Genomic DNA, 22,901 nt, shown 5'->3' on the forward strand with positions numbered 1-22,901 from the left:
AGAGAGAGAGAGAGGGAAAGAAAGAAAGAAAGAGAAAGAAAGAAAGAAAGAAAGAAAGAAAGAAAGAAAGAAAGAAAGAAAGAAAGAAAGAAAGAAAGAAAGAAAGAGAAAGAAAAAAGAAAGAAAGAAGGAAGGAAGGAGAGAAAGAGAGAGCAAAAGGAAGGAAGGAATGAGGAAGGAAGGAAGGAAGGAAAGGAGAAAGACAGGAAGGAAGAGAGAAAGAAAAGAAAAAAAGAAAGAAAGAAAAAGGGCCCAATACTTATGGATTGCCTAATATGCACCTGGCATTTCATACGATTAGGAGCCAACTTTGTGTGTTTCTTCTCACAGTGGATGTGTACAGTAGGAGCACAGCTGGACGTGTTCTCAAAACTTGGTAACTGTGCCCAGTTTCCCCCAAGTTTATGTCACAACCCCAGTAAGTCAGGAATCACACTATAATGAACTAACTAGTTCTTAAGTTGCATGACTGATTGATGTGAGATTTCCAAAATAGCATTTTAACCCTTTTATGTTCAGTAAAAGAACGCAGCAAAATACAAATAAATATGACAACATCTGAGGTAGCAAATCTTCTCCCAATCCCAGTAGAGGCAGGAAGCCTCTAGGGGAAGCTGTCTTGGAGAGTGTCCTTTCCTCCCCTCCCCTGAGGGACTGAACTCAGAATGGAGATTAGAGATTCTTCTAATGGTCAACCTACTTTGGTGGTTTGCATCCTAGAAAACCCTCCTTTAGGCAGGATCTAATAAGCCCCCTGGGACACCTTGCCCCTTTGGACTCCCCAGTCCACTCCCCGCTTCCATAACCAGCTCTCTGCAGCATCTTCACACCTGGAGTTGTTACTTGGAATCAGCTGCTTTTTCAAGGTGCTTTCTGCCCAACTCTGCTGCGGCACAAGGGACCCAGTCACTGGGGAGAAGCTGAACTCCAGATGTTAATGCCAGGAATTTATTCCTTGTCACACTGGGTCTGCTTCCTTACAGGTCCACCTGAACCATCTGGAGATTTTGGAACTAGGGCAGTGCTGGGGATTCATGAAATCCAAATAATGCCAAATATTAGGCGACTGTAATGAGTGATGTCGTCTCAGGGGTGTGCTCTGGGGCTGTCTGTATTTCCTAATTGTGTGTCCTGCTGGGGATGAGCACAGAAATCGAAAAAGAGAATTGCTGTGTCTCTCCTCCCCAGTGGAGGTGGGCATACACTGCATCTCACAGCACACTCCTTCCAGTGAACTCTCAAGAGCTGCCAGCTAGGTTGAGCCCATCGGAGAATAAAACCTCCTTTTCTGAGGATCTGGTCCCATTTTCAATCAGGAACAGAAGTGAGGGCTCTGCAGCTCCCACAGAAGCCCCCCAAAGCAGGACTCCATCCAACCTTCAGGTGCTTTCCTCTTCTGAGGTCTTGAGTCCAAATGTGAATGCTAATCAAATTGCCTTGTGTTTTTTTTTTTTACTATCAATTCCTCTTATATATGTTGTAGCATCTGGTCTTTTGATTTTGTACTTTTAATTTAATTTTTATTTTATATTAGTGTATGGTTGATTTACAATGTTGTGTTAATTTCAGGTGTACAGCAAAGTAGTTCAGTTATACACATATCCATTCTTTTTCAGATTCTTTTCCCATATAGGTTATTACAAAATATTGAGTAGAGTTCCCTGTGCTGTACAGTAGGTCCTTGTTCATTATCTATTTTATATATAGTAGTGTGTATACGTTAATCCCAAACTCCTAACTCTCACTTTTATAGTGCTATTCTTCTTAAGCATAGGTAAGGAAATTCAGTCCTCTGTAAATGTGAACTGATGGTTATTCTGCTATGGGGACAGTTTGAGGAAAAGTTAATGCTAACTTTTTGAACATATTCGTCACAAATAGTGTACGTATGTGTAGAATTTGGTTAATTTTGTTCTATACAGTGGTTAAGTAGCTGCATGAAAGCAATAACCTTGTGAACATTGACGCTAGATAAAAAAATAAGAAAAGCCTGTGTGATGGATTTAAGTTAAATATATGGAATCATTTTCGCAAACCAAGGAAGATTATACTGGGATGTATTATGAGTGATCTTTCATTTCAGGGGAAAATGACATTAGTTCAGTCCTTGTGTTTATGTCTCATCAACAAAACCACAATATATAATCTATGAAGCCCATACACATCTTATCCATTACCCATAACTTGGAGAACAGTGTCAGACACACAGAAAATACTTTAAATGTTAGACTTTCCCAAACCTGGAATGTACATGAATGTATGTGCGTGTGTGTGGTTGTGATTTTGTGTGTGTGTGTGTGTGTGTTTGTGTGTGTGTTTGTGTGTGTGTGTGGTTTTGTGTATGTGTGTGTGTGTGTGTGGTTGAGGTGGTTGAGGGAAGTGAAGAAAAGGGAAGGAGTTGCTACTTAAAGGATAATCTCTTTAGTTTTTAATAGAATTGTCACAGTTTTCTGCTCTTTTTAATCCCTAATATCTCTTCAACTAATCACTTTCCCAATAAAAACATTGAAAGGTCAGAAGCCAAAACCTGCTTTCCTGATCCTTCAACTGTATATTATCCACAAAATCGCATTGTTGACTTACATTGTAATACTTACAATTCCTGTGTGGCAGGAATATGCTCAGTTTTTTGTCTCAGTTAAATCATTTAACTATTTAACACGTATTATCTCAGTCTTCACAACAACCTCATGAAATAGGTACTATCACTTTTCTCCTTTCAGAAAAGTTAATACTAGGGCTAAGGGGTTAGGAACTATACCCAGCCATACAAGTAGTAAATGTGTGTCTGACCCTTAAGCTTATGCTCTTTAATTACTACTCTGTAGTGCCATACTATCATACATGAACAATCCAGCAGGCAGAAAATTAGTAAGGATATAGCTAAACAACACCATCCATCAACAGCATATAACGGACACCTATAGACCACTTCATCCAACAGCCAAATACACATTCTTCTCAAGCTCACATGCAACATTCACCAAGATACACCACATTTGGGGCCATAAAACACACCTGAACAAATTTAAAAGAATAAAAACCATACAGTGTCTGTTCTTAGATCATAATGGAATTAAAGTAGAAATCAATAACAGAGAGATAGCTGGAAAATCCCTCCAAATATTTGGAGATTAAACAACATCCTTCTAAATAACACATGGATCAAGGAAAAAAACTCAAGAGAAATGTTAAAATATTTTGATCTAGGAAAGAATCAGAGAAGGGTTCTATTGAGTACATTAATTGTAACAAGTATTTCTTATAACTGGAAAGTAAAACATGCAGTACTTAAGTTGAATTGAGGATTTAAAAATAGCTTTCATTTTTAGGAATGCTACGTGACTCATGCCCACAACATTAGAAAAGAGTTTGTGAGCTCATCAGGTCTTAAATTTTACTTTGTGAAACGTAGGCCGCATCTAGTGCTGACAGGTTTGTTCGTGTATAAAGAAATGATTTCAATCTTAGATATTTACTTTGAAACCACAGAGATCATGGATAACGTATTAGTCATAAAATGATTTGCCAATTTTTAAAATGCTAACTTGTACATACATATAAGATGTATCATTTGTAGCATCAAACGATGCTTGAATGTTGCATTCGGAACTGCAACGTATATAAGTCTTTTCTTAGTCTCTCCTTTCACTTCTGTTAGTCCTTTAGCAAATTTAATCCATTTGAGTTCAGGTAAGATGCTTTTAATAACATGCAGAATGAAATAAAATATGAGGGAAAAAAGAAAGAAAATAGAAGTGTCTTTCAAGTGTGCAGTGCTTAAACATTTTGAGATTCTACAGTTGTTATTATCAAACTTCAGTCAGTGTTCTTTTTGGCCTTGGGGTGAACGTCCTTAATTGGGTATGATTATGGTCAAGAAGATTTAAGCAAGTCAGAAATTACAGACCCAGTCCAAGAATGGTCCAGACTTTCAGTATTTAGGCATTCACTCATTTATGTGTATTCATTTATTCATTTGTTCACTCAGTAAACATTTGCTAAGTGCCAAAATTACAAACCTAGATACACCTGTTCCTTGTTCACAAGGAGTGGGTTACAATCCAGTTGTCAATATGTCAACTGTTTTTGTAAAGACTCTTAATGTACTTGTTAGGACCTTCTTTCTCTTTTCTCTCCCTTTAGGTTTCCAAGAGATTCATACTTTGTAAGCAGTATTTCTTTTTCCTTTATCTAATCATTTTGGAAGTTACAGAAGGAAATAAAGGAGGACTGAATAAAGAGATTAAGCATTTTATAAGATGCAGATTCAAACTCATTTTCACAACTGAATATTTTAATATGTTTTCCAAATAAATTTAAAAGGTTGTCCTAGCACAGTAGTTTTTTATATACTCCTGAAAAAAAAATAAGCCTTAGTCGCATGTTAGGAGTTCATAGTATGGTAGATTCTATTGTGTCTTGGTAATATAATAATTTATTGATAATACTTATTTAAAAAACAGTCATTTGTTGCTTCTAGAGAGGGATCTAGTGGGGATGTCCTTCAGGATTTCAATTAGCTTCTCAGAAAAGCTTTCCTTGGGTTGTATTTCTATGTGATTATCTCTGTCTAGGGCCTGGCCCTCACTCTGTAGATCCAGCTTCGGAAATTTTATTCATTTCTCATCTGTATCGTACTACTCAAACTCAAAAAACAAACCATGAATAACCCTGAATGGAATTATTTATTACAAAAAATTGGCAAGAACTTGGCTTACCAGCACATTCCCTCTTTGTCAAAATATCTGCATAAGAAGGTAAATTAATACCTCCCAGTTGATTGGTGAGCATGGAATCAGGGCAGGGGGAGTTAACTGGAGATTCTACCAGCGAGGGTTATTGATCCCTGATCACTCAAGCCATCTGAGCTGTAGACATAGACCTGCCAGGAGGACAGCACTCTCATACCATCAGGCCAGACTCCCCTGGACAGTGCTGAAGACGTGCTGATAACCGCTGGCCCCATGGGTAACCCTCTTCCTTATTCCTCAGTCTTACTGTAGACAAGTATCTCACACAAGTGTCACATTTGGATTCCTGAGTCACGATCAGATCCTCCTCCGCCTCTTCTGTGAGATCGCATCAAAGCTCCTTGAGTGGAGTTTTTGGATGCACTCAGAACTCTCCAGTTATATGTCTACACAGGTTTTCTTGCTTTCCTCCTCCAGTTCTTCCCATCCATTATGAGTGGATTTTACAAGTTTTGCTTCTCAAAAATCAGTATTGTTTCTCTTATTTCCAAGGTCCTCAGGGAGCATCTCATTAATGTCTCCATTGGTATAACGACAACTGGACCAGGATCTTATCAACAAAAGCACCTTTCCATCCATTAACCCTGGAGAAGCCTTTTCTTTAGCGGCAAGCAGGCACAAATTCAGTAGTTCAGCCCCAGGTTATTTTTGCCTAGCAAAGGTGCTAACTAAATGTTTGCACCAGCAAAGATGCTAGATTTCTACATGGTATTTTGAGGCAGCTGTTATCCAGGACTTAAGGACAAGCCAACTATTGTTTGGTACATCACCAATTCACAGAAGCATCAAATGCTGGACCACCAATTTAATGCTATATAAATCTGTAAAATGACAAATTCACTAAATTATCTCTTTACCAAAAAGAAATTAGCTATCTGTAAAGCAGATATCAATTCTTGTGTTGCTGAAGTAGGGCAGAGTTTTTTTTAATGAATTGTCATTTCTTGTCTTTCTGAATTTCACAAATGAAACATGATGCAAATGTTAAGCCGTCACACAAATGGCGAGGCCTGCAACACACTGTTGTTCCAGGTATGGCCTTTCCCAGTTAGATTATGACCTAGATTTTCTCTTTTGATAGGAGTAGAGTAGTAGGGTTACAAGTAGCACATGGGGAACTATGTCTTGAAGTGCATCCACACTCACCACAGCCTTTAAAACGATGTGTGAATGCCTGACTTCAGACTCACACCCCTGCACACAAGTCTAGATTCACAATACATGAACACTGGGCAGCCCCCAAAATCCAATTCCTACAAATTGTAAGGATTGTTATTCAAAAAAGTTATTTGGTAAATCAGTAACTGTGAACCCATCAGTACATTAATTGCCAAATGCCCAGTGGTTGGTTTGATTTCATCACTCATGAGAGCTCACATGGAGCATATCCACTGATTCCTTCTTAGCAACTTAAACAATCACATTGTCATAAAAGTTTCATTTTATCTTTTTCTTCCTCCTGTTATCATGTAAGCTGCTCTAGAGAGCAAAGGTTGATTTCAGCTGCTAAAAGTGACACAGTTGATATTTCTCTTGAGAAACTGGAATTACATCTCTTTTCTAAGACTACTCTAATTCTCATATTTGGAGTTCTTCCATTACTGATTACTTCTGCATCCCAGAAATTCTCTTTGTGATGTTGACACATGCAGCTCCAAGATCATCCCTATTTCATGGTTATTTTATTTCCTCTTTTGATTTGACAGTCTTTCTCCCCATCACAAGTGTCAGTGGCTCTAGGTAACCTATCATTGGTGACCCAGTCCCCTTCCTATAAGACTGGATGTTAGATTAAGTGATTAACTTAATGAAAAACTAGTCATCACCCTAAAATTTTGTCCTTTAAAACTGACTATTTTTATGAAATAATGTCTAGATGTTTTCGATAACGCTGTCCTAAGCAATCCCATTTTATCCTTTTCATAGTGAAATGGGGGAAAATCAGACAGTGGTTACAGAATTCATTCTACTGGGATTTTGTCTTGGCCCAAGGATTCAGATGCTTCTCTTTGGGCTCTTCTCTCTGTCCTACGTCTTCACCCTGCCGGGGAACGGGGTCATCCTGGAGCTCATCTCACTGGACTCCAGACTGCACTGTGCTTCTTCCTCTCACACCTGGCCATCGTTGACATAGCCTGTGCCTGCAACACGGTGCCCCAGATGCTGGGAGACCTCCTGAGTCCAGCCAAGCCCATCTCCTTTGCTGGCTGCATGACACAGACCTTTCTCTTTTTGACTTTTGCTTACGCCGAATGTCTTCTCCTGGCGGTAATCTCCTATGAGCAGTATGTGCCCATCTGCCACCCCCTCCAGTATTCTGTCATTGTAAGCTGAAGCATCTGCATCACCCTGGTGGTGATTTCCTGGGCATGTGGCTCCCTCCTGGCCCTGGTCCATGTGGGTCTCCTCCTGAGACTGCTCTTCTGTAGGCCTCATGAAATCAACCACTTCTTCTGAGAAATTCTGTCTGTCCTCAAACTGGTGTGTGCTGATACCTGGCTCAACCAAGTTGTCATCTTTGTTGCTTCTGTGTTTGTCTTAGTTGGGCCCCTCTGCTTGGTGCTGGTCTCCTACACATGCATCCTGTTTGCCATCCTCAGAATTCAGTCAGGTGAGGGCCGCAGAAAGGCCTTCTCCACCTGCTCCTCCCACCTCTGTGTGGTCGGGCTTTCCTTTGGCAGTGCCATCATCAGGTACATGGCCTCCAAATCCAGCCACCCAACAGAAGATCCTTTTCCTGTTTTACAGTTTTTTCAACCTATGCTGAACCCACTGATCTATAGCCTGAGGAACACAGAGGTCAAGGGTGCCCTGCGGAGAGCACTGTTCAAGGAAAGTCATTTCCAGTTGGAGCGACATTTGAATCACCGCCCTCAGTAGTCTACTTGGAGCCTTGGGTACTGAATACCACCTAAGCTCATCACTTTCTTTGTGTCTGAGACTAAATGATCCAAGAAACTCTGTAAAGCATTCTCTTTTCCTCCCCATAAAGTATTTAGGTTTTGCTGCATTCGTTATATTTAATTCTATCAAACATATTTATTGTTTCATTTAACTGCTTGGTGCATTAAGACTATCTAGAGGTAAAAATTTATTCCATCCACTACTAAGGGGCCCAGAAGGTTAAAATAGACACTCTACCTCTGACTTCATCAGGTGTGTGCAGTAATAGCAGAATGGCAGGCATTACTGATGTAGCCACATCAATAACAATTTTTTAAAATACTGTAGCTACAGGTAGAGACCCAGAATCCATTAATAACTTTGTCCATTTTTACCCCACATTCGGATGTTTCCTCTCAATTGTAAATCCTCTTACAAATAGTAAATGTACCTAAATGCCTACTTAGGCTTAGGGGAAATTGATTTTGTTGATTAAACCCTATCATCTGTCTTACAATTTCTGAGATCAGAGAGTGAGTCCAGACACATTCAGCTGGCATCCCAGGAAATTACCCAACAAAATCCACTGTCCAGTCTGCCCTGGGCTTTTGATGGCCACTTGTTTCCAAACTCTTTTCATCTTCTCAAGAAAAATATCTATGATTCTCTCTGAATAAACATACACTCTTCACTTAGGAGGAGTTAGCAAGTGCTACAGCCCGACTTTCAATCGCTGGGTATGAATGGAAAGCCCTAAGCAGAGGCAACTGAATGGGAAAAGGGGTGTTAATAATAATAATAGTTAATAGTACTATTAATTACTCCGTGCCACCCATTGCACATTGATAGCTAGTTTACAGAGATCACCACATTTCATCATCATAACAAATCCATTTCTCATTATCATCCCATTTTATAGATGCCAGTATGAAGCAGATGGCAAATGTGAGACTCATACCCCAACAATCTGAGTCCCAAGCCTTTTCTACTTAACAGGACAATGTAGTACATCACTATCAATGTTATTAAATTAAGAATAAGGCTAACCTATCCCAACATAAGATATGTTAGGAGAGTGTGGGTTCCTTCTCAGTCTAATATATGCCACAATGAGGCTGGGAGAGCCAGCTATTTCTTTTTTTTTTTTTTTTTAAATGGAATGATATTTTTATTTTTTACTTTTTTATTTTTTTATTTATGGCTGTGTTGGGTCTTCGTTTCTGTGCGAGGGCTTTCTCTAGTTGCGGCAAGCGGGGGCCCCTCTTCATCGCGGTGCACGGGCCTCTCACTATCGCGGCCTCTCTTGTTGTGGAGCACAGGCTCCAGATGCGCAGGCTCAGTAGTTGTGGCTCACGGGCCTAGTTGCTCCGTGGCATGTGGGATCTTCCCAGACCAGGGCTCGAACCCGTGTCCCCTGCATTGGCAGGCAGATTCTCAACCACTGCGCCACCAGGGAAGCCCCCCAGCTATTTCTTATTGAAGGCTTCTGGTCCTGGTCAGTGAGTCCTGTGGGCATGGTCACTAAAGATGTTCAGAGTTTTGGAGCAGCACAGAGAGGGTGGGAACAGAGGCTGTTCTCATTGAAATTAGAGGTTTGGTTTAGACCTGAGAATGGTGTTAAGACCCAGAACTAGGACATCTCTGTTTTCACATATATCACTCACATGTTCATACACATGCATGTGCACGTGTGCACACATATTTACTGAGTACTCACTATGGTGGGGCACTATTCTAAGCATCTTATAAGTATTAGCTTTTCAAATCTTTGTAACAGCCCTATGAGAAAACAGAAGCACAAAGAGATTAAGTAACTTAACCAAAGCCTCATAGGTAATAAGTACCTAGTCCAGGATCAAACAAAGGCAATCTAATTACCAAGACACAACCAATATATAAAAATCAAAAAAGATTGTGATGTTTCAGGAGAAGGAAGAGGAGAGAAGAAAACACTTTCAACATCCAGCCAAAGATAGGCCTTGAGCTCCACATAGAAATAGTACTCAAATTTGCTGAAGAAAGCAGTTTCACTTTATAGTGGCATGAAAATGAGAGTGAGGTAGCAAGAAACAACTGTGACTCCAAGGGTCAGGGACGGAGGAGGAGCCTCTCAACTAGCAGGACAGCAAAACTGAAAACAACGCAAGAAAGAGTCTTGCGTTGGGATCTTGGAAGATCCCACATGCCGCAGAGGAACTAAGCCCATGCACCACAACTACTGAGCCCATGTGCTACAACTACTGAAGCCCGCGTGCTACAACTACTGAAGCCCGCGTGCCTAGAGCCGGTGCTCCACAACAAGAGAAGCCACCACAATGAAAAGCCCGCACACCGCGATGAAGAGTAGCCCACATTCGCCACAACTAGAGAAAGCCCGTGTGCAGCAACGAAGACCAAACACAGCCAAAAATAAATAAATACATTTATAAAAAACAAAAAGCAAAAAGTCCTGGCAAGAGGGTGGAGACAGTTATGGGTAGAAGCTCCCAGAAATGATAGGAACGGGAATCCACGTGTGGCAGCAGGTTCACTTGCTGCCTGATATTGGCAGCTGTAGCATCTTTGGCATGTGGACAAGGGATTGCCAACCACAGACCTGTAGGATTGTTGTTTACCATTTACTGTGAATGTAGAGTATCATTGTTAAATATGGGTTGTTGCGAGGGGGGCAAAAACAAATGAAAGGAGAATTGGAATGCTGTCCCACTGGGTGAAAATGTAGCTATGTTTTCCCAACCAGCAGGGAAGTGTCTTATACTTCCTGCTTTCTTGACAAACTTTGAAGAGCTTTGACTCATTTTAGTCTTTTTTTAACCTGTGCTTCTCTTTGTTTGTTTCTAATTTTTGAAATCATGTTGGGTCAAAAGAAGAGGTGGATCCTTGAGCACAGCATGATTCAGTCAACAGAGTGCTGGCTTAGATTTGGGATACCTGGGTTCCCATCCCAATTCCCCCACTAAATCACTATATGACCTTAGAAAGTTGTTTAACTCCTCTGGCCTACAGTTTCCTCATCTATAAAATGAGAAGTTGAACTAGACAATCTTTAAGGTTCTTTCTTAATTTTCTAATGTTCTGTCTGTTGGTTTCCTCACATTTCACTGGAATTTGGATTTTCACTTTTTCCAAAGGAATATAGAATAAGTTCCAGGCAGAGAAAATGAAATGGATTCTTAAAATAATCGAATATCTTGGTCTTTAAACATGGTAGGAACACAAGAGTACCGGCTGAATTAATAAATGAATTGAATATTTTAGTGCTCCAGGAAATAGGAATTCCATAATGCTGGCTGAAACATAAGGTGAAATGCCTACTCTAAGAAAAGTTAAGTTTTATTAGCCTTCTTGGAGCTTGTTAAGAGTAACTTCACTGGGGTAGGTTCTAGGACCTGGAATAAAACTTAAACATCTAATTCTGTATCTCTACTGCCCACATTATAAATAATAATTTACTATCTAATATTTATTGAGCACCTAAGTTTCAGGCATTGTGGTGAGACACGTGCATTATTATCTTGTCTAAGCTTCATGACAATTCTATGAGTCTAGTACTTTTACTGAAGTCATTTTTAAAAAGAAGAAATGGAGGCATAGAGATGATAAGAAATTTCCTGTGGTTACAGGAAAGTGCATGACACAACCTAGGTTCTAATCCAGGTCAGCCTGACACCAAAGACCACACCCATAATCACTAAGCATACTTCCTCTCCGTAGCCAGGACTTCTGGAAATTTTTCTGCCTATAGTTAAGTAAGACTCAAAAAAATCAGCCTGAATATTCTGAAAATCCATTTTAAGAAAAAGATAAAAATATAGCTAACAGAGTTTCAATAGATGTATAATGAAAAAAATAGTCATACAAAAACCAGTTTTTTAACTGAGCAAAAATTCCTAGATATAGTAGAGACAAATGAGCCCCACACAGTAGAACAAGTAAAAGCCGCAAATGAACATGATGAGAGATGTACAGACTCTCTAGTGATTAGAGAAATTAATTTTAAAGCATGAGATACCATTTTTTGCCCCTCAAGTGGACAAAAATAAAAAGATTGATACTTTCTAGCATGGCTGAGCATGTGGGCAAATAGGAATTTCCTCACAGTCTTGGTGGAAATATAAATTGATTTCATGGTTATTTGGGAATATCTCTTCCAAAATTAAAATGTGCATACCTTTGATGCAGCAATTCCAATTCTAGGAACACATCCTATAGAAATATTCACATATATATGTAAAAAATATGTATGTGTAATTTTATTTTAAATTGAAACATTTGCAATAGCAAAATGTCACAAATAACCTAATATCTTTCAATAATGGGGTTGTTAAATAAAACATTATAAATCTGTATTCTGGAATATTCTGCAACTATTATAATAAACAAGTTTTATCTATGTAATATTTGGAAGATTCTAGTAAGTGAGGAAAAAAAAAGTCATATTGATATAGTACTTTCTCATTCCTATAGAGAAAAGCCTATGTGTGTGTGTGCATGTGTTTGTATGTGTGTGCAGACATATATTAAGGTACAGGAAAATATTCATAATGATAAACATTAAAGGCTTAAGAAGATGACTCTCAAAATGGAAAGTGTACTGCAAAAAATAATACTGCATTTTTAGAAAATTTTAAAGTAAACAAGGGTCATTACTGCCATTTAAAAAAGGAAGAGAAAAAGTTCATTTAGGTTACCTTATTCTGATCTCCTCTTGACCTTCTGGCTCTTAAATACATATCAGCACACATTTGCTCACACACTATAGTTAAACCCAGGACAAAATAATCAAAGATTAATATCATTTAGGATTTTGTTAGACTGTTTTAAGTTGTACCAAGGTATTTTTTTCAACATAATACAATTTATTTTCTTGTTCAGAGAAGGAGTTCCCAACCAGTAAGCAGTTAGCCATCAATTGGTGATTCAGAGACCCAGGGTCCTCACACCTTGTGGATCTGTCACCATGCCCATGTGGTTCCCAAGGTTGTCATGTGTGGTGGAAGGAGGAAAAGCATGGAGGCTTTAGTGGGCCTGGCCTAAAAGTGATTGGCACTTCTGCTGACATCTCATTGGCTAACACTTGGTCACATGGTCATACAAAACCACAAGGAAATCTGGGATATGTGGCCTATATATGTTATTTCCCAGGAATAATAGGAAACAGTTTTGTTAAACATCTAGCAGTCTCTGCCACAAGTAATCAGAGGCTCTGAGTTCCCTAGCTCTCTGGCTCTTCAGGACAACAGTGAAACTCGAGAGAATTGGTGGTACTAAGGGGTGGAATAGAGAGACCTGAGCCCCCTCCCAGATCCACCACAGCAGCACTCCCACTGATACATACGATGGATTTGTGTTCAATTTTATGTGAAATACAATCCAAATAAAGCTTCAAGACAAATCCTCTAGGCCCCACTACAGCAGAGATATTCTGAACTGCTAACACTCCCCAGATCCCTTCCTGAGGGACCCAGCCAGTGTCAGCCCTGATCATCAAGTCTCTAGATAGGAGGGGATCCCAGGGACCTGAGTTCAGGTATGATCAGTCTTTTTGCTTTGTTTTGCTTCCCCATCTGTAAAATGATGATAAGATGCCACCCACCATATCTGTTCCAAAGGGGTGCTGGGAGTTTCAAAATGGTAATATACATGTCAACAATTTTTAAGCTGAAAAGTACTGAACATTATTTTTAGTACTACAGCATAGAGATTCATCATTTCTCTTCTCTCACCTTCTTTCTTTACTCCTCCCCTACTTTCTCTATGTATATTTTACCTGACTCCTTGTAAAACAGATAGAGGATTTGAAACGTGCTCTCTTTAACTAAAACCCACTACAGTTCAGTTCTAAGCAAGACAGATATTAGGGAAGAGCCAAAGAAGATCGTCTGAACAAAAATTATAACTGGGCAAAGGGTTAGATTTGGGGTAACCTGTTAGACAGGTATGTGATCCTTTCTTCCCAGAAAGTAGGATGTAATAGGAGATTGGACAGCTGATACTTTAAGGTGGTGGAGAGGGTAAAAAGGCTGGATTTCCAGTTATCCAAAACGATATTCCCATGTTGTTTGTATTGAACTGGAAGAGCAGAAAGGAAGTAGTGGCTGAAGTCGGTAAAGAGTCAAGATGGTAAGTGACTGAATCTTCCGGTGTGCAGCAGACATCCAGCGCTCCATGCCGGGGTATCTGACCCTTCTCCATCAGATCTAGCAGAACAAATTGTTATTGTGTGTGCAATGGGAATCTTTCTGTGGGCTGCAGCAATGTCACTGATAGAGTATTACTGACCTCATGGGCTATTTGTCCTTTTGTGAAGTCAACGCCTACCCAGTATGATTTTAGAGGCACCCTAGGCTTACAATTATCTCTTCCTCTTGCCTTCAAATACTCAGAATTTCTTTAGCAGAACCATCCTTTGTTTCACAGTCATAAATAAGCATGCAGATGCACATATTCATGCTAGGTTTTGAATAGTAGGTACTAGGGGACCTGTTTTGATAAGACTTACAGTCCTAGATACCTAACAAGGCGGGCACTCCTCCTGCCAATTTCACCTATTTTAATCCTTACCTCTTCTGAAACCGGTGGCCACCGAAGATTTTTAGCTACCATCTAAGTCTCTGAAACCCTCCAGGAGACAAGAAAACGGCAAAAACAATACCAAGTAAGATAAATACACACTAAGTTCCACCAGTGGGGGCTGATTGAGTAAAGGGCAGTACCTCTGTGCAGTGGAATGTCATGAAGTTAGCAACAAACAAACAAAAAACAATATGGATGTTCTTCTATATCTTACGTAGAAAGTTCCCGAGTTACACTGAGAAAAGCAAGTATAACGGAAGGAGGTGTGGATAATCTATATATGTATGTGCTCATGTGTACGTAAAATAATTCTGGAGGGATACATAAGAAACCAAAGAGAGAGGCTGGAAACTGCGATGGTGATGAGAAGCAACAGCATAACTAGGCTGAAGCTTATAAAACTTTGGGCAGCTTCTTTAAGGAAAAGAATGTGAATTTATGACTATAAAGTTAGTTCTGGCCTTGGAAGCGGCCCTTGGTAGGGGCTGTGAAGCTTAAGCTTCACCAACACTGTGGTAAATCTACCTCTTGGGACAAGCAGGAGAAAGAGAATGTGAATGAAAACCTTTGAATGTTAGACCTTTGAGCCATTTTTAACTACTAAAAATCTAATTCAACAAAACAATCTATATTCCCAGGGACTTTTTTTAGTAGACCCAATAAAATTTCTAGAAAATGATTCTCTAAGTTCCTGGAAGGTATGAATTTTTCCCTGAGCTCCCCATTACAGTGTTTTAGCTCCTTAAATATAAAGGACCTCCTTTTCCCAACTCCTCTGAAAAAAGCCATGACAGCCAGTGTTTCTTCCTTTATTTTCCTTTATTTTCATTGGGGATTTAGAGTTGCTTTGCTACTTCAGAGAAGACGGGATCCCTTGGGACATGGTTAAAACCCAAACCTGAGGACACAGAGCCTAAAAGAAATAGTCCTAAAGTGAGAGAATATTGGATCCTAAGTGTACGGGATTTTTCTGAAAATAAGAAAGCTGTCACTGATTGAGAGCTGCTAACTCAGCCATCAAGATTTAGAATCTATGAGAAACCTTTTGTTACTTGTAAATTGTGTGTTCCAAGCATGATTTAGAGCCAAGAACGCATTTCAAGATTGATTTTTGCAAAGACGACTACTCTTTTCAGAACAAAAAGGCTTGTGACCTAAAGCATTTATTTCCACAAGATGGTGCTATAGCTTCTGCCAAGCAGAAAACTCACATTTCCCTCAGAAACTAGAAATCCAAAATACGCTTTGATTGGGGACCAAACTTGTGGATGAATCTTTCAAAGAAGCACTTTGTGCAAAAACGTTCTGGTGGAGGTTGAGGTGGGCCATGAGGGTGAAGGTCATTTCAGGTGATAATGGTTCCACCGCCTCCACACATACCCGAGTTGATATCTCAAGGCTTCATGCTCACCTTGCTGCCCACTCCTTCTCCAAAATGTTGCTCTTACCACTGTCAGGCATGTGTCAGGAATGGAACCTGGCTATTAAGGAGTGGCGCAGAGCGTCAGCCGTCATGGGAATGTATCTCCCACACCCGCCCACACTTTCTACCCAGGGACAGCTCAAGACTCACCTCTTCAGGGGAGCCTTTCCTTTCCACTTTAATCACACTTTCCTTTACCTTTCCCTGGCATTGATGTTTACCTCTCTTTAGGCTGATCAGAGCCTGCTTTAGAATATTAGCATTTGCATCTGCATTTTCCAAGTTCTTCAGGGACACAGTCCACGTCAGCACTGCCATTGCATATCCCACAGCAACGAGCGCCCTACCTTGAGTTTACGCAGTCATGGTGTCACGAACACAAACGATCTAAAGTAAGCGCTCAGCACCCTTGGCAGCCTGAGCAATCAAGACGATGCTAACCCCACGTGGCCACTACCTAGGAGCTAGGGGTCTGATCTTTTTTTTTTTTAATTAATTAATTAATTAATTAATTTATTTATTTATTTTTGGTTGTGTTGGTTCTTCGTTTCTGTGCGAGGGCTTTCTCTAGTTGCGGCGAGTGGGGGCCACTCTTCATTGAGGTGCGCGGGCCTCTCACTATCGCGGCCTCTCTTGTTGCGGAGCACAGGCTCCAGACACGCAGGCTCAGCAATTGTGGCTCACGGGCCTAGTTGCTCCGCGGCATGCGAGATCTTCCCAGACCAGGGCTCGAACCCGTGTCCCCTGCATTGGCAGGCGGATTCTCAACCACTGCGCCACCAGGGAAGCCCGGAGTCTGATCTTTTAAATCACAACCTCTCTGGAGCTCTTTGAACATCAAAAAAGGATAGGTTTGAACTGTCCTCCTAACTCTTTTAAATATTTTGCTTCTATGTCTTTAACGGCTCCAGTATCCCTGTCTTGAGGGAGCCACGGAAGCAGGAATATTTGTAACGTAAGGAACTAGAACGATGTTTCTGCTGAAGTGAATGGCATCTCTCTCTCTCTCTGTTCATCTTTATCCTTGTCTCCGTTTTTCTGTCTCCTGTTCCGTGCCTTGGCAATCAAAACTGTGACACGGCAATACATAGCTGGTCACTCCCTCTCCCTTTGCTGCCACGACCTCTCGGGGCACGGTGACACCAGGGTACTATGGGCCTGCTCTCAGGAGTAGGACAGAAAACCTGCTGTGCAGCTGTGGGAGTTGTGGCTGCATTTGGAAGAAGAATGGGATAATACGGATTAGGGTGGAAGAGGTACACTTGTACCTAAGGACAATCCCTGGGGACTTTGAGAGGTGGAAGAAGATACTTCCAGAATTAGACGTCAAGGCCTTGAGATGAGGAATAAGGCCAATGACTTTCTACCAGCACAAGGGAAAGACAGTGTTTAACTAATAAGTTCAGAACTAAGATCATCTCTGTGTTCAAAATAACCAGCACGTGGTTATCAGTTTTTGCCTTTTATCATGGCCATCAGAAGGAGAGGCAATACACAAAGACCCAACTTTTTCTTTCAATAATATGATGAGATTTTAGTCTAAAAAAGCCAAAATACACACACACAAAAGACATAATGCACTTTTCCAGTTTCTCCTAAATAAGAGAAAAATATAAAATACATATATATATAAATGATAGAAGAAATATTTGACTTTAAGCCCCCATCAGAGGAATTCTTGGGACCCTAACTCCCTCTTCCTGCTAACGTATGAGCTGGTATAAACATTTATGTATATATCAGTATGTATCTCTGTGTGTGTACGTCTCATACCAAAAAGAATATAATATGGCTCATAAATATATATTTGCACATACATATTCACACATAAGATAAAATTAAAGTAGGATAGAAGAAGAAAATCGGGCAAACGGAAAATAAAAATAGAAGGGAAAAGGGTTCACACAAAAAAATGACTAGACCTTCAAAATTCATTCTGATTGGAAAAAGTGAAAATCATAAGATTGATAGCACAGCAGCATTTATGTAAATTAAATTAAAAATATGCCCATGCAAACAATTCAGAGGGTTTTTTTAATAGTACAAAAGGAGTAAGTGAGCAGAACAAAGGAGGAAACTTGAACAAACCAAAGGAACCAGAGACGACAGTGTGCCATGAAGATTGTCATCAATCCAACTTTCTGCACCTGCCCTCCCCAAATAAAAATTAAGCAGGTAAATTATAATAAAACCTAGGAAGTGCCATTATGGAGATTAGCTCCAAATGGTGAGGAAGTTTGGACTAGAGAAGCGGGAAGGCTTCACCAAGGAAGTAACCTCACTGTGGGATCTTGAAGGCTGTGTAAGAGTTTGCAGAAAGTAGGAATAGGGAAAGTGTAAGCTAAGGGCAATGGAAAAGCAGAGGTTTCTAAATACAATCAAAAGATAAGAAGGGAAAGATTATAGATAATTTATTATATTCTTAAGTGATCATTTTGAGATGCACATCTAGCCCTGTCACCTCCCTGCTTTAGATCCTTCAATGGCTTCCCTTGCCCTCAAGATAAAGACTCAAATCCTTAATGTGGTCAACTAGGCCCCCGTAATTTCTGGTCTCCACTCACATCATCAGTTTCATTTTGTGCCTATGTCCCTCCCTCCACCCTGACCCCTAGATCTGAAACACTCTAGCTTTCGTTCAGTTCCTGAAATGAGCCCATGACCTTCCTGCCTCAGGGTTTTCAAATCCTTTACCTCCTCCTGAAACCCTATTTCCCATCCTCTTTTCCTAGTTCATTTGTATTCATCCTTCAGAGTTCAGCTGAAATATTACTTCCAAACTATTGATTTCTCCAACTCTCCAGATAAAGTTATTCTCTTAGGTTAAACATATATACTTTTTATACCCATTAAAATTATAATAACATAATTATTAAGTAATCATTTGTTTAATGTTTATGTGTTGTCATAATATAAGCTGACATTATAAGGACCACGTGGACCACGATATCCCCAGCCTCTCTTTCAATGCCTTTCACATAATGGGAACACAAGAAATATATGTTGGATGACTGAATGAATGAAATAATTGAGTGAGAGTGCCTTACTTGGGTTGGGCAAGGGTGATTCTGCTTCTAGACAGCTACAGGAGATGATAAAATCTAAATAAGAGTTGAGGTCCAGTTAAGGAAACACTGATCCCGTTCTTTCTATCAGGGGTCCACACAACAGGATGCTCAGTGGATCTATTGGGAGAATGGGATAAAAATATTAGAACTTTTCATTATATTTGTTTTCATCTCATTATTTTAAATGTCTGTTTCGCATTAATATAAAGAAGTACATGTATATTGTTTACAAATGAATAAAACACATATTGGGGATACTTGTTGAAATATTTTTATTGATAGAAAGTCAGATAAAAACTGTTTTAAAACCATTACTGTAGATCAGAGAGTCTCCATTATCATCATGCATCCAAACCAGCAAGGAGCCATTTTCCAATAGTTCTGCTTGACCCCATGCTATTGAAACTCCATAGATTTAGGGCAACAGTCAATTCATAAAACTTATCAGGTGATTATGATAAAAGCCTCTGGTAAAGAACCATTGCTTTTATATCAAGAGTCCCAAATCTGGCTTCTCATCATAATCACATGGGACACTTAAAAACAAACCAACGAATAATAGCAAAGAAAAAAGATCTTCCCTAAATATTTTGCTGATTTGCCAGGTTTGGGAACCACTGCGATAGAGCCAGAACTCCACTAAATGGGCTTCGTTGGTTTTAGTCTCTTTGCCAACAGGGATCATCACCATCTTTATCTCCATCCTTATCTTCCAAGATTTGGGGATGGGAGAACTTCTGAAACATCCCCAAATGAAACACTCAAAAAAAGTAAGACAATATGTATAATAGCACTTCCAGGGATTGCTTACTGCAATACGGGACAGGATCCTGCTGTCACTTTACAACTGTTGGCACTCTCCATGGCTGTAACCATTCTGTGGAAAGATGTGGTCATTCTCAGACACTATTTCCCAGACGTTTTGAAGAGGTTTAATTGAATAAGATGCAAAGGAATAAGATGCAGAGGCATATATATTTTCCTATGATATATGTGCCCAAGTTAAAAATATACCTATAGGAGAAATTTCAAGAACTATGAGCCTCCAGAGACCTGGGGAGAGTGTGAAGTCAGGCCATGAAACGTCTTGAAGGCCACACATGCTACTGAGTTTGGACTTTATGCTTCCAGAGATGCGGCTCCTCTAAAGGATTTTGTTCAGTTTTACTGAGGATAATTGACAAATAAAAATTGTATATATTTAAGGTGTACAACTTGATGTTTCAATATACATATACATTATGAAATGATCACCACAATCAAGCTAATTAACATCCATCACCTTACATAGTTACCACTTCTTTTTTCTTTTTTTTTCTCTGCCATTTCTTCACCATACTTCATGTTAAGCCCACTATTTGTTCTTCCCTGAACAGAATGTGCTTATGCTTCTGTTTTTCATATTCCGTTCCCACTGTTGGTATGCCTTAACTCTAGCCTCCTCTCCACCATGTAACAGTGTACTTTTTAAAGACAAGTCAACTCAAGCATCACCTTACCCCTGAAGCCTTCTCTTGCTCCCCAAGCAGTGCTCTCTCTTTTATTCATCACACTTTGTGTAGATATCAGCATAATACTCATCACACTCTGCTATCATTATTTGCTACTTGTTTCTCTCTTCAATTGGATTGAGAGCTCTTTGGGGGCAGAGAGTTGGTTTTTGTATATTGACTTCTAAAAATGAATATTAAGTAAACAAATGAAAAAAAGAATGAGGCAATTACTATTTATACCTTGAACAGCATTACATTTAGGCTAGTGCCAATGTACAAAGGTTGAGAAAAGAAATAAAGGGAAATCAAGGAAAGACATAAAGGGAAACCAAGGATGAGAAAGAAAAATATGTTCATCAGAATAGAACAGGATAGTTAAGAACCACACTGGCCAAGTCAGGGTGGATTTAAAGGAGAAAGAGAGACAGACCATGGTTGGCCAAGTTAAGAAAAGAACTGAGTTCAAAATCACTTCAAAAAGGTTCAAAGGTGGGTCACGGGATCAGGTAAAAAGCAGAATCAGAAAGGCCAGAGCACTATTCAAAGATGATGAAATCTGTTCAGGGCAGTGGCAGCCCCAGGGAGAACACTGATGAGTTCCTGCTTCAAAGAAGGTCACTGTAATCCCTTTGCTCCCAATACCTAGAACTACACAGGACAGTTCTCTGTCCTTCCTCCATCATGGCTGGATCTCAAAGGCACTGTCTCCAATTAACATGTCCCCCAAAACGAGAACCTTTTACTTTTTTCCCCCATTGAATACAGCTGTCATTTTAAAAATAACTTTACTTTGAATTGGTTTACCTTTCCCATCTCTTATCACCTTGATATTGTAAATTTATTCATTCAACATACAGAACTATCAGGCACTGTTACGAAAGGAGACCATATCAATCACCTTCTACACTTGTACTAAGGTGATTCTATATATTACCTTGCTGACTCACCACAACAACCCAGTGAGGCAGGGATTATTAAATATTATTCCCACTTAAGACAGTAGGATAATGAAGCCTAGAAAGATGAAGATGAAGCACAGGAAGTTAATATGCCAGATTTTTGCATTAAGTAAGTGGTGAGGGTGGGATTCAAATTGACCCAAAGCACCCCATCTGAATCTAAATCTCATCCTCTTTCTACTGTATCATTCTCTCTCCTCTCTGGTCTTTATAGAGGAAATGGCCCAAATAAGATATCAAGATCTTGTTATAGGATGACAGGCCTGATTAAGAAGCCCACTCACCAAGAGCAAGCATCAAGAAATGGAAAAGAAGAAAAAAGAGAACGCCAGCGTGCAAAGTGAAGGCAAGAGAAGGCTGGGGCGCTAGATGGTTCGCACATGCAAACACCCTGCAGACAGGGGCGCTCCGTGGGAAGGATCAACTCCCTAAGCGGTAAGTTTTAACTTTCCTACATGTCACTACTAGTTGAAAAGTCAGGTCAAGCCTTGTATGCCTAACTCTCAATGACCCCAAGATCATTGAATCAAGGGCGGTGACTTAAAAAAACAAAAACGCTGATAGGTCAGAGCTCACAGAACAAGAGGAGGTCAAGTCTATGAGACTTGACATTCAGAGAAAACAAAGGGCTAGAGGGAGAACCAAGGGAAGCCACAGTGGAGCAGAAAGAATAGCCAGGATGGTTTAGAAAGCAGTTCCAGCACCTCTGACCACAGTGCCCACTACCAGGAGGCAGTATGAAACAGCAGAGATCGGTCACTTCTGCCCAAAGATCAGGAGTTTGCTTACTTTGCTCAGCCATTAGAAGTCAAGGGCTCTCTCACACCCTGGACTGAATTCTCTCTCCCAACTGAGAAATAGACAGTTCTAGCTTAAACTTTTTGACTTACTGCACTCCCCATTCTTATCCTCTTGCTGAGCTAATGGCATGTGTGAGGCCTGCCCTTACAAACCTGAACTCCTAGTTCTGGTTTTCCCCATGGCTTCCCACACCTTACATAGCAGCTCAGAGTAGGCTAAAGCCTGCTGGACTATTTAGGGCTTAACTCCTTGGAGTACTATAGCCCAAGTAGTGCATTCTTTGAATATAGAGTTGCTTCAGGACCCTATTGGAAAAGAAACCATTCTGCCTTCATGACATTCTATCCTAAAGCCCCCTTCCAAGTACTGTTCCAGCCTACTCAGCTGGGATCAGTGCAGCAGCCAATGGGCACAGTAATCTGGAAATCGTCTAACCGAATAGCTGTTTGGGCTTATAGATCATGGCAGTCCTAAGAGCAAAACAGCCAGAAAGCCCATTAAGAGTCTACTTGACTGGAGTAACGAGTGAGGCTGGGGGCTGATCTAACTGAAATGAACATACCAAAAATCTCTGTCCCCTACGTGAGGGATTCTTACTCTGTTTGTGTGTGTGTGTGTGTGTGTGTGTGTGTGTCTGCAGCGTAGAATATTTTGGCATTCTTTGAAGTCTACAGAGAGGCATAAAGATTGACCCACTCAGCATTGGACTCAGAGACCAAGAGAACACAAGGTTTCCCTGAAAATATCAGAAAAAAAAAAAAATATACAGGCGTGAGAAAACACACAGGCCTGAGACATAGGCTTAGATACTTACATACAAACACACGCAAGTCCTGGGAAGAATGCCGGAGGAACACACACCTTGGGAGACATGAGCTCAGATAATGCATGGAGGAAAGACCTGGACACGCTGCTTTAGAGATGCACGTTCCCAGGCCCTAAGA

General features: G+C 40.2%; 1 protein-coding gene and 1 pseudogene across 2 annotated transcripts in view; one reads left to right on the forward strand and one right to left on the reverse strand.

The window, feature by feature from the left end:
• LOC309666436 (olfactory receptor 2F1-like) overlaps positions 1-22,901 on the reverse strand; it is a 617,177-nt pseudogene that overhangs the window by 400,241 nt on the left and 194,035 nt on the right. Inside the window, exon 2 of the transcript XR_014268476.1 lies at positions 8,817-9,103. The product of XR_014268476.1 is annotated as an olfactory receptor 2F1-like (transcript). The remainder of the gene's footprint in view (positions 1-8,816; positions 9,104-22,901) is intronic.
• On the forward strand, positions 55-8,823 carry OR2A1 (olfactory receptor family 2 subfamily A member 1). Its single transcript, XM_082473887.1, is given in 4 exon segments — positions 55-6,850; positions 6,853-7,085; positions 7,089-7,208; positions 7,212-8,823. Coding segments are annotated over 4 exon segments (942 nt in total). The 5' UTR covers positions 55-6,684; the 3' UTR covers positions 7,635-8,823.

The sequence above is a fragment of the Balaenoptera physalus genome (genome assembly GCF_965194825.1).
Source record: "Balaenoptera physalus genome assembly, chromosome: 8".
NCBI classification, from domain to species: Eukaryota; Metazoa; Chordata; class Mammalia; order Artiodactyla; family Balaenopteridae; genus Balaenoptera; species Balaenoptera physalus.